Here is a 13,512-nt window from a genome sequence, read left to right on the forward strand (position 1 = left end):
CAAAGTGCCAAATGTTTCTTAGTTGCTGCTAAATCACGAATAGGCTACTCGCGCATTAAATCACAGCACTGAAGAAAATGGAACATTTTCACCTGCATACTTGTATCAGTAAAATGACAAAACATAGCCAGTAGTTTATTGTCTTCCATATTTACAAAATTTGTTCTATACAAAATAATATTGTAGGCACACATGCACTGTACAGTTAAAAACATACAAATTAAATTTAAGATTTAAAATACAAAAACACAGTATAATAATATTGATGAAAACGTTAAAATGTTTAACATAATAAAAGTTAGGAACATACGATCACTAGAGCAACGATTATATTTTAGGAAAAAACATCCGATTTCGTAAAATTACCGATAGTCAATGTAACTTTTTGAACTTTAACCGTTTACGGTTGTTTAATTTGATGCTGGTGAGTCACAAAAATAATGCATAAGAGTAACACAAATATGAAGACGAACGGTGCAATATGACAGATAGGCCTATGTACTGTAAATTCGTCTTATTTGTATAGTAATGCATAGTTACATTGATTGCAATAGTGGTGAAATGTAGACCACCGCAAGTCAGATTAATTTCCTTTCATCTTTTCAACACGTCCTTCTCAACCGATTCAAAGTCGCCTATCATTTCTTTGAATAGAACTATTAGTCTGTTAAGGAGTCCACGTTCATCATACCATTGTGCAAACTCTGCAATTAACTGTTTAAACTCATCGTCCGACAGATCTACATGGTTGAAGAAAAGTAATTTACAATATTATGTAATTATTTCAATATAGATAGGATATAGTTAACATCATTACAATCATAATTGTTACTTGCTTTAAAATTATGATTATAAAATGAATTAATAAAACACCACATTCATTGTATTATATAATAATATTATATTATTACCTTTATAGTCAACATAACATAAAACATACCTGCATTTGAACCGACTGACTCTTTAGTTTGACTTAGCTTTGAGTCTGGTACTATCACTGGTTCTGGTACTGTTTCATGCGCTTGACTTGGCGTTGACACCGGCTCAATGAAAAGTAGACCACTTATTTAGATGTAGGTGTTATGTTGAAGGTTGATGAAATATTATGTATGTCTATGATGACATTATAAACAGAAGAGAACAGACATACCCGTTAAAAAACAGTTTCTAATATGAGTAGTATCCATAGACTTCATTCTGTTACATTGTACCGTATCATTTGTCAAACACTTTTCAAGATCAACTAAGTGATGATTCTTTGGATCACAAGCATCGCACAACACACGTAGATTGTAACCACTGCCCTCGTATATATTGCAGACAGTTTGTAGTTGATTCCTTAAGTAGTTTAGTACCTAAATCATTAAGTGGTATATTAGGTTATTACTATCATTGTAAATTTAAATTTATTGAACATGTTGCATTATCTCATTGTCATCGTCCATCAACATCAACATCACCATCATCACCATTATTATTATTACCTTCATGCAGATACTTGGTTACAGTTTTGGTTCAGATAATGTCGTGGTGGCATTGGTAGATGTGCTGTAATGCCCGATTGTAAGACAAAATATTTCAAGCTAATAATAAAAATTAATTAATTATTAATTAATTTAACTCTTATCTCTATACATTGTAGTCGATTAAAATGGCATTTGTCTACATTTATGTAATGGAAAAAATGTTACGTTAGACGTATAAGTTGATGTATGATAGGTATGTGGTGCATTATTCAACATATTACACTCTAATTCATTATATTATTTTTTATTTTATTTTTTTTTTTATTTTATGTCTTTAGGCTATGTGGCCAAGGATTATTATTATTAGTTTAGCATTATATTATGCAAGATATAAAAACATACACATTAATTACATACCTTTATTGCGTGTGGTTTTTCATTTTCTCGCGTAATTGTTACGGCACCTAAACTAACTCTGTGTCCTTCAAAGTTAAAATCACTACGATTCCGGAACACTTGTGAATTATCACACTCTGTCAATGCCTGTCATCTTTTGTGCCTTCTAGACTAGTCTTATTATCAGCTTTCATCCGACATGGCACCACAAATTCACGGTTACCTTCTTGTACCTGTTATTATCAACATTCATGTTTGCATTTAGATGATTACACATTATTGATGAGAGGGAATAATAGCTTATAATAATTTATTTAATCAATTGATGCAAACAATCCTTACCCATTTTTTCTCAAAGATCAACCGAAACACTCTCATCACTTCAATAAAGATTTCTCGGTTTTCAGTTTTCCATAAATAACGTAGTAACTTCTCCTCAAGAATACCTTCTTTGTCAAGTCTTTTCAAAAGCGTCTTCATTTGCTCCTATATACAAATAAGTAAGTCAGTAAGTAAGTATACACACTAATTTAAATTAGTGTGTATTAAAATACTACTAATAAATATACAGTGGGTTTACACATATTTCTCATGTGAAATTTTGGGTAAGCCACTAACACTAGCCATAGCCACCAAAGCACAAAAGACTCATCGTAGACATGAACAATATATACAAAAAAAAGCAGTTGTTTAAAAACAAATAGTTGACATTGATGAAATTGACCTTATGTCAACTGATGAAATGATTTAGTCGCTCTTTTACATTGCGTATGATTCATTAACAGGATGAGAAATTTTTGTTAAATATCAGTTTTTATGGTTTATAGGTACGGTCTATGATTGGTCAATATTGATATTTGACTCTTTAATCACAAAGGATTTTTTTTTCATAAGGTGATTGAATAGACACATATAATCATAAAAATGTAATAAAAGACCAAAGTGTGCTTCAATAAATTTGTTATAATACATATACATAAAACATTGTTGTAATTGGTCAATTTTGAACTTTGACCCCTTATATCTCGAAAACGCTTCCTATCCTGATCGATTACCTTCCAGATTCGTAATCTACGGAAAATTCTAGAAAATTCTGGTCTGATGGAAATTCGTCCCCATTCGGGTGATGATTCCCCCCTCCTACCACCGGACTATTCTATACAAGTTCTAATATGGCGCCCTACAAAGAACAGAGCGCCTAACAATACTTAGTAATTAATTAAAAAGAAAAGTTTTAAGTTGAGGTTTAAATAGAGGTGCCGAATTCGCTCCTCTCAAATCCAGATCCGCGGAGCGGTGACTATTATCAATACTTTTAAGATTTAACCAGATACAAAAATACATACAAAAAAAAAAAATATTTTGTCATTCATGTACCTGACATCTCACTGTACTTGTATTCCTTTGGTCTATTAAAACATAGTTTAAAGATCCTGCACTTTTAAAAACATTGTTTCAATAGGTCTTCTTTATTGTCCTTTAATAACTATTGTTCATACAAATTGTTTATCTGTTTAACTGAGTTACCATATAACTGCAGTTCATATGGTCTACTGTAGGTTTTCAATAGACACTTTAGACTGTTTCTAGTAATTCTACAATATCCATTCTCTCAATTGCCATCAAGGATTTTATTACTTTCTTGCGTTGGTCGACATCTCTTCCTTGCTTACATCGCCATTGTACCAGTGATTCCATAGTTGCTTCTACAGCTGAAAACCTTTTCTCAGTTTGTGTTAGCTCAACATCAGCAATACCAAGATGCCTACAGAAATGCTTCCAATCTCTCATCTTCTTAGAAATTATCCAAGTCCAAGTCTGTTAAGCATCCTGTAAAAATATGTTTTACTTGACTTGATTTTGACACATTTTGGTTGTTTTTCTTCAAACAATAAGGTGCTGAAATTAAGCAATATTTCTGGAATTTAACATTCTATTTGTATTTGCATTAAGAATAATTTTTTCCTATTAGGAAAAAAGGCAGAATTCATGTATAATTCATGAGCCTCAGTACTAATTATTTGTTGAAATCTAGATAAAACAAACATGTATACAGAGAAAATTTATATTACAGAGCTAAAACGATATAAAGATTGATATTCAGTATTAAAAAGAGATTCGATATAATATAAATATATATGATAAAATGGTATATTGCATTATAAGATTATGTTTTGTTTGAATACTTTGATAAAATTGTATAGTTTTACATTTTGAACATAATTTTGCTTTTATTATTTTTATGATAAAATAAAAAACTAATAAATATTGCAAAGCTAAACCCAAACCGAAGTATGGGAATTCTAATTAAATAATTCTAGTGTAAATCCTGGCTAGCACTAGTTGCGTCTCGGTCATCCCGGACTCGGGCGCCTCCTAGAAAACAATAATATAATACAAATGATGGTAAACTAACAATTGATCTAAATCAAGAAAATATACTGTATACCCTACGTTTATGTTTATTCTTGTGTATTTCTTAATTAAATTAAATTTGATTGATTATTTTTCTTTTTAGATAATATTGATTCAAGGAGTTTTTCTTTAACGTCGTTCCATTTTCTTTCTGCTTTGTTTAGATTACATAAGTATGCATTTGAAATTAAATGTTTTAGTTCTATCTTAAATAAATTCCAAGTGATAATCCATTTCCTTGTTTTATAAATAATGCAAGATTTGTAAATACTAAATGTAAATAAAGAGATGAGTTCATTAACAAGCGTTTTCTGAGTTCCTATAACTATGTCTGACCATTCGGGGAAACCTGGCCGTAATGTTTCATTAGTCGGAATACATTTAACGATCAGTTTACGGAACTTACTCAAATCTGATTGAATGCTATTACAGGTGTACAACATATGTTTTTCACTTTCTATTTCTATACAACACTTTTCGCAACAATCACTTTTATTAAGATTCCACTTCTTTAAGTTTTTTCTACAAGCTAAGATACGATGTAATAATTTAAAATTAAATTGGGCAACTTTTGGTAAATGTTTCATATTGTGAACTTTACAGTACCATGTTTTGTCCCAGTCTATTTCATTTTTACCTAACTCAACTTCCCACTTTGCTTGTATATTGGGGATTTTAGTAACCTTGCTAACAAAAAGGGTATAATGAAAAGATGCCGTGTATTTTTTATGAAATACGGTTTCTTTGACTTGCAGGTTAATTTGATTGTTTTCTATTGAATTAAAGATGATTTCTTTCCACAAAAATGGAATTGAATACAAGTCCTTTTTGTTTATTGCTTAAAGTAGGTATCACTTCATCTGAAGTTAGAAATATGTTATTAACGATAATGTCACATACCGATTTGTATTTGGAATGTAACCATATTTTAAAATAAAGAGATTTTCCACTTGCGGAAATTATATATTATTTTTCCAAAGTGGTTGTTTTAAAATGTCTTCTATATTTTGTGAAACTACACTAAGAATATAATTCAACTTAACCGCTGATTTTACCACTGATACATAAAAATCAGATCAGGCATTCTATTTAAGTCAATATGATCTTCAAAGTTAAGCTGAGTAGCACCTATAGTGTATTCTATTGGATACATAAAGTATATCGGAATATTTTTCCATTTTCCTGGATCGGGACTGAGTAATCTTTTTATCCATGTTAGTTTTAATGAATCTATTACGAAATTTATCATATTCAAGCCAACTTCGCATGCCTTTTTAATAAGAACAAGTCTTTTAATTTTTTCACGTTGACCATTCCACAGAAAATTATAAAGTATTTTTTCAACAAGTGGAATTATATGTAAAGGTACGTTAATTATGCTTGCGTTAGAAATCAATTTAGAGATTGCAAGCGTTTTGATGATTGTTATTCTTCCAAAGAAAGTTAGATTTCTTTTTTTCCATAACTGAAGAACGTTTTGTAGTTCAATAACTTCTTCGTCCCAGTTTTTTTTAATACATATATCTTTATCATAGCCTAGGTATATTCCTAAAAACTTGATTGGTTCTTGTGTCCATGTAATATTGAAAGGGGTATCGTTACAGTCCTTCTTTGAACCTATCCACATCCCTTTGGTTTTTTTTTTTTTAATTTTAGGCTGGATATTTTATCGTTTAAAAAAATCGTTTAATTTCATGAAAGAAATATTTTAAGCTCGTTTCTTCTCTCGTCTGATAATTGAGCAATTTTTACAGTGTTCTCATGAACATTTTCTGTTCTTGGTAGAACAATTCCGTTACATTTTGGATTATTCCTAATGCTTATAGCCATTATTTCTACCGCAAGTATAAAAAGTAAAGCGGATAATGGGCATCCTTGTCTTACACCACACCACGTTCCATACTAAAATTTTCGGATACCCATCCGTTATTTGTCTATACATTTTGTATTAGTGTATATTACATTTATCCAATTAATACATGATTTCCTAAAGCCAAACTTTTTTATGGCTTTGAACATAACATTTCTATCAAGCGAGTCAAAGGCTTTCGCAAAGTCTAGAAAGATTATAACACCAGCTTTATTATTATTTTCTGTGTAGGATAGAATATCTTCTACAAGCCTTACATTTTCACCTCCAAATCTTCGGTTTAATGCCTTCCCAAAAGCGGCGGTAGAATTCAACAGTTAAGCCATCAGAGCCTGGGCTTTTATTGAGGCGCATGCTGAAAATAGCTGCTGTGAGTTCTTCAATTGTAAGAAGTCCTTCACACATCAGAAAGTTTATTTATTTTTACTTTTTTCAAGTACTCATCTGCATTGTGTTCGGGACAATTTGTGTTTGCATACAGGTTTTTGTAGTAATTTTTTTGTTCTATTAGGATTTCTTCACTATCTGTTATACGTTTACCATTATTTTTAATAATAGATGTTATATGCTTACGTTTAGTGAGGTCATTGACTTCTTTTGTTTGCGTTTCTTTCTTTTTTTTCCTTGCACAGTATTTCATTGTAAATTCCTTTATTTTCACTTTAAGGTACTCCCATAACAAGTCCGGGCTAAGATTTTGATCATTTTTTTTTTTGTATTTTCTATTATTATGTTTATATTTAAAGCGTAAACTTTATCGTGGAGAACACTATTGTTTATTTTCCACATACCTGTCCCTCTCTTTGGTTGATCATCTTATAATTTAATAGAGATTGCTTTGTGATCAGAGAAAATTGAAGGTCTTATATCAGTAGACAGTACGTCCCCATTTCTATAAAGGGCTTTTGATACACACCAAAAGTCTAGTCTTCTGTATGTGTTTTTACGTCTCCACGTAAACTGAGTTTTAATGTTATGAACTTGCCTCCATACGTCTATTAATTTGTGTTTATTCATACACTTTTTTAACGTCATTGGAGAATTTTCATACCTATGGACACTGTTTCTTTGATCTAATTTTCTTTCTGAAACGCAGTTCATGTCACCTCCAAGAAGGAGATATTCGTTTTTTTTTTGTTACATATTTTATCAATTTTTTATCAATTTTTTTGAAGAATAATGCTCTTTCTTTACAGTTATTTGGAGCATAAATATTAATTAGGTTAAACATTTTATCATTAACTTTTAATGCAAGTAATAGTATTCTACCGTCATCGTCTATGTATTTACATTTTATAGCTTTTGTATCAAAACCGGGCCTTAGTAGTATTGAAACGCCTCTACTTCTTGTGGTACCGAAACTATGATACATGCTACCTTTCCAAAGCATATCATTATGACCTACATTAAACTTATCAAAGTGTGTTTCTTGTAAGAAGGCAATATCAGCCTTTTGTTCTTCTAACCATCTAAACACTTTTCGTTTCTTATACATTTCTCTTAAACCTCTAACATTTAAAGAAAGTAAATTTATAGAGTTTTTTTTTGGTTTTCTATTCATTTTTTTAAGTTTTTTTTTTTTTTTTTATGACCGAGACGCAACTGGTGCTAGCCAGGATTTAAACTAGAACTATTAAAATAAACCTGGCTAGCGACGAGGGCGTATCCCCATACTTCGGTTTGGGTTTAGCTTTGCAATATTTATTAGTTTTTTATTTTATCATAAAAATAATAAAAGCAAAATTATGTTCAAAATGTAAAACTATACAATTTTATCAAAGTATTCAAACAAAACATAATCTTATAATGCAATATACCATTTTATCATATATATTTATATTATATCGAATCTCTTTTTAATACTGAAAATCAATATTTATATCGTTTTAGCTCTGTAATATAATACAGATAGATAGACATATATACTGTAACCTTCAACACATTGTTTATCATTGCAATAAAAGTGGGTTTCCCCCAAAAAAGAGAAAAAAACATTACTATTATTATAGTTACCTTGCTGTTCTAGTGATGGCACATGTACTGGTACTACCTCTTGCACTGACTTATGCCCTGTGTTTACCCTAAGCACCGAGTCTGGCTCTGACATTAACTTCTTCTCTGTAACTGGCACTAGCTGCTTCGGCTTGTTAGCGTCCGGCTCCGATTCTTTAAATAAAAAATATATTTTTTATTTAATGTTTATTAATTCGCATTTGTGAACATTTCGATATATATTTGAAATTGTAAAGTTATAAACAGTTTGTGTACTTTTAGATTTATTACTTACCATCCATTGTCCGCTGACATTCATGCATTGGCTAAACATGTATACAATCATTGTGGACAATATTTGTCATAATTTTTTACAACCAAGGACCAAACTTGGATTGCATGAAGTAGATACACATTTGCACTAAGCGATTAATATTTTGTTCATCATCATTATCATCATAATGAAAATAACCACGTCATTATTATCTTTTTTTACTGGTAATTTACCTTCGCTTGGATTACTTTGGCGACTCAGTGGTGCGGTTCGTTTTCGACACTATTGCCAAAAGTGATCAAAGGTTAATGTCACTTTCAAAATTATTGTAATTATCTAAACGTGCTCATTATTTGTACGCAATGTACAAATTCCTTTATAACAGTTCTCTGTTTTGTTATGTTGACGTGTGGCAGTGAGTTCTTAATGAAGAAAGTTGTACATTTTAATTAATATTCACTTAATCTAAACCAATACAATAATATATACAACATACCTGTAGTTGAACTGGATGCCCCAACAACACCTGTAAAAAATAAACAATACAATAACTATTTCCAAACAGAATATAAATTCCAGATTCTTTGTGTTACATTATAATGATCAAAATGATCTGAAACCATAATTTTAGGTATCCTAACTTAACTAAATAATACTAATGTCAGCGCCTTATCAAACGAGCTTCGATTGTGAAAACAAGACTTGTTGAAATTGTACTAGAATACACATTTTAGCATAATGTTTATAATAATTATTGAAAATTACCGGTACTTGTAAGTGAAAGAATATATTAATTATAGTACCTCTATCAAGTAGTAGCTTCTTTGCACGTTCGTTAAGACGACTTGCAAATGTCTCTATTTTGCCTGGTTCATCTTTCAATTCATCGTTACTCTCTAATTTGAAAACTACATCCCAGATATTTGTTAATCCAAAATGTTCAAGGTTGTAGTAAGCAATAACATTTGATAAACTGTCTCCTTCAACTTGAAGTAAAGCATCAAACAACCGTTTTCGATATGGCGACATTGGTTTTATATTAGTTTGAGTTTGTTTAATATTGTTATCTTTAATATACTCAAGTACAAGATGTTCAGCAACCTTAACTTCTGTCAGTTTTGCGACCTCCAGGAGTAACTTGACATTAGAAGGTTTGATATAACCTTTTGCCTGGAGTTTATTAAACAAATTGTGTGCTGTTAAGCCACGCCCTTCAAAGTCTCCTAAGGGCAAGTGATCGTATAGACATAGTTTTACTAAACGATAGTGATCACCAGCATAATGTTTACTAAGATTAGCTTTTAAGTCTTTGAAATTCTCATTCAAGTCTGTCATTTTATTTAATTTTTGGTTTTCTGCAAAAACAAAGTTTCAGATGTAATATTTGTACCATCTTATTATCAGAAATTCAATTTGAATTGTTATCTCAGTTATCATCAATCAAAAGAAAAATAGTTTGGCTTACTGCCATAACAATTCATAAACATCCATTTACAAATATTTCTGCTTTCATCATTAGAATGGTACATAGTAATCTAAATAAAAAATGGCTACATTAATGTAAGTCCGAGGTACTGAGCCTGGCTCTGAATATGACTTTGTCTCTGTAACTAGCACTAGCTGTTTCGCCTTGTTAGCTTCTGACTCTGATTCATAAACAAAATATTTTATTTGGTGTTTATTAATTCGCATTTCTGAATATTATGATATATTTTGAAATTGTAAAGTTGTAAACAGTATGTCATTTTAGGTTTTAAAACTTACCCTCCGTTGCCTGCTGGCAGTGTCAAGTCAAGTCAAGTATCATTTATTGTCATTTGTTTTAAGAACAAGGCCATATAGATGGCTGCAGTCGCGTGCTCAAGTTAGCGTTTACCGACCGACCGACCGAGCAACCGATCGAATTTGCTGAACATGTTTAAAAATGTTAATAATGTTTAAAAACATTAATATTTTTTTAATTTACACGTGCGTAGCCTGTCATATTTTACATGCTCGTATAACGTAATTTGGAGTTGAAAAGTATATATATGTTGATATTATTTAAGAAAAGTGGTAAAACAGAAATCGGGCAAAAAGAGGCCATATTAATATTTAACGCGAAAATCTGCGCACTTATGGCAATTTTTATATGCTTAAAATTGCCCGAAACGTACTCTTATTTCATCGAATATAAATTTTGAAAATTTTGACAATTTTAAGCGCGCGTACACATGCGCTACATGCGCTACGCACGTAATTATATTGTCATACGATGATTAATGCCCTGAAATGTATGAGTACCAAATTTTATTTAATTGTGATTCATGCTTGTGAAGATATGATTACAAGCGCGCGTACGCATGCGTTACATGCGCTACGCACGTAATTGTTTTGCCATATGATGATTTATGCCCTGAAATTCATGAGTACCACATTTTATTTAATTTTGATTCATGCTTGTGAAGATATGATTTCGTTAAATCGTGCGTAGGTCGCGTAATTTTTGATTGCGCACCGTGAAAACATAACCACATCGATTCCTGGCCATAAGGAATATACTGTTAAAAGCTAGATGAAACTGTTATCAAGATAAGGCCATATACAAGTTAGTGTTTACCGACCGACCGACATAGTGAGCTGTTAAAAACACATTGAAATTCTGTTTTCTCTGTTAGCAAAACACAATATCCAACGGAAACAACACGTACTCAAAACAAAATCATTTCAAAAAGTGTCTACATGATGTTTAAGGCTCTAATAGCTCCTGGAAAGAAGCTATTTGTAAATCGTTCCTTATTGGCCTTAATAGAACGAATTCGCCGACCGCTGCGCATCAGCGGAACATACTAGAGGCCGGATGAAATTGATCATCTGTAATAGCCACTGCCTTTTTCAGAAGACGATCCGAAAACAATATGTTCTCCAAAGGCAATTGTGTAGATCCAATTATACGTGATCGGTCTATTTAGGTAACGCTTTTCATTTTCGGTAGCGCTACCGAACCATACCGTTAAAGAATATGTTATGACACTCTGTATAACTGACCTATAGAAGGACGAAATTATAGCAGAGTTTATACCAAATGACCTAAGTCTACGTAGGAAGTAGATTCTTCTCTGGGCCTTTCTAATAATGTTACGTGTGGTAATATGCTATTTCAGATCATTTGAAATATAAATGTAAAGTATGTGTGAAGTATTTTACCTATTGTCTAACTAAAGACCAAAGTCATTACATTTTGTACTTTATGACCACTTGTTGGTTATCAAACATTATTGAATAGTTTCTTAAAAAAGAGCTGAATATTCATAGATTATTTACATACCTTTTCTGTTAGCATTGGTTTAAAATAGACTGTGTCAAAATAACAAAATATATTCAAACACATCGTGACAATACCCAATATCATTATTATCTTTATCTACTGGTAATTTACATCGTGACAATCTGCTTAAACAAAATATTCCCAACAGTCCACGCAACATTTGTTTTGTAGAAATAGTAGAGATTTTACATTATTTTATATGACTGAGAAAATTTACCAATATTATTGTATCCTGTGTGTATAACTATTGTATAGTAATTGATTGTAATATATGTATTGTATATTGAATTTAAATATTGATAGTACTATTATTTCAACAGTTTACAAATGTTTAGTGACAGATTAGCTCTCACGGACACAATATCTGAGTGACAAAGTTGTAAGAGCTATATACTCTTTTGCTAAAAGAACAAACATCTTAGTTTTTGAAATGAAATACAGGGGAACGATACATGTATTATTGTTAAACTCTCAATGAAAAAATGTAGCAGCACTTTGAAAGATTAAATGTAAAACGATAACGTCAATGATATGTGATGCATAACTGAAACACTTCTGCTAGGCGCCTGTCATTAGACTCCTAATTTTTCAAACGAGTTAAGTTCATTTTGTAGTGTGTTGTTGATGTATTTATCAATGGTAATGACGAATAAAGATGATAAAAAAGATTGAGATTTAATTAAGATGAAGTAATTAAATTGACGAAGGAACATAAACAGACAAAAAATTACCTTTAGAAAAACATTGCTTGATATGAGCTGTATTCATAGTCGTATCTTCTCCACATGTAACTACGTCATTCTTCAAACATTTTTCAAGGTCAACTAAGTGATGTTCCTTTGGATTACAAGCATCGCATACCACACGTAGCTTGTAACCAGTACCTTCGAATATGTTGCATACGGTTTGTAGTTGGTCCCTCAAGTAACTTAGTACCTGAACACATGGAAGTGATGTAAAATATTACATTAAATTTACATTTACATTACATTTTGTTTAGAAGTGTTAATATCATGCATAATAATGATTACCTCTATGCAAACACTCGGTTGCAGTTGTAGTTTCTTTGGTTTGGCGCCACCAACTTCTGTGTTGTAACTATGTTCTGTCCTACGATATATTTGCAGCTATTAAGTAATAAAACAAAAGTAAATCAAAAGTAAGTGTTTGTTGATGAAGCCTTTCTTTCTCTTTATTAAAGATGTGTAAACATCATTTGATAATTTGGTTGGTTGATTTGTGTTATTGTTGTAAACATTACTTAATAATAGATATGTTAAGTTGGTAGGTGTAGGTGCGTAGTGCAAGATGCGTTATGCCAATATGTACTATAAGTAATACATACATCATATATAATAATTGATCTAGTATTTTTTTATATGCTACAAAAATAGTGAGATATTTAAAAATTATTGTCCTACCTTAATTGCGTGTGGTTTTTCATTTTCACGCTTAATTTGTACGGCACCTAAACTGACTTTGTGATCTTTAAATTCAAAATCACTACGATTCCGGAACACTTTTGAATCATCACTATCTGTACCCGTCATCAATTCAAGAAATGCAACAACTAAAGTGTGGTACACAGCCTCAGGAAGAAAGTCTGTCGGAGTCAGGTAAATTGATACCATATGCATGTCATCTTTTGTCACTTCTAGACTAGTAGTTGTAGAAACTTTCATCCGACATGGAACCAAGAATTCACGGTTACCTTCTTCTTTCTGTTATTATAAACATTGATTTTAAAAAATATTGAAAAGAGGATACAATATTTCAGTTTATTGTTTAAGCC

At 31.2% G+C, this 13,512-nt stretch overlaps 1 protein-coding gene and 1 long non-coding RNA gene across 2 annotated transcripts in view; both read right to left on the reverse strand.

Moving 5' to 3' along the window:
* Positions 1 to 13,512, reverse strand: part of LOC144856252 (uncharacterized) — a 331,955-nt gene that overhangs the window by 217,744 nt on the left and 100,699 nt on the right. Inside the window, exons 22-23 of the mRNA XM_078714200.1 lie at positions 9,217 to 9,768; positions 8,910 to 8,939 (exon numbers count right to left, since the gene is read on the reverse strand). Of these exons, the coding sequence (XP_078570326.1) occupies positions 8,910 to 8,939; positions 9,217 to 9,768 (582 nt within the window). The remainder of the gene's footprint in view (positions 1 to 8,909; positions 8,940 to 9,216; positions 9,769 to 13,512) is intronic.
* On the reverse strand, positions 629 to 3,651 carry LOC144856490 (uncharacterized). The gene is made up of 6 exons (XR_013614922.1): positions 3,240 to 3,651; positions 2,205 to 2,348; positions 1,884 to 2,095; positions 1,485 to 1,583; positions 941 to 1,355; positions 629 to 740 (listed from the first exon to the last, which is right to left on the reverse strand). It is a non-coding gene; the product is annotated as an uncharacterized LOC144856490 (long non-coding RNA).

Source organism: Antedon bifida, chromosome 11 (assembly GCF_963402885.1).
Source record: "Antedon bifida chromosome 11, ecAntBifi1.1, whole genome shotgun sequence".
NCBI lineage: Eukaryota > Metazoa > Echinodermata > Crinoidea > Comatulida > Antedonidae > Antedon > Antedon bifida.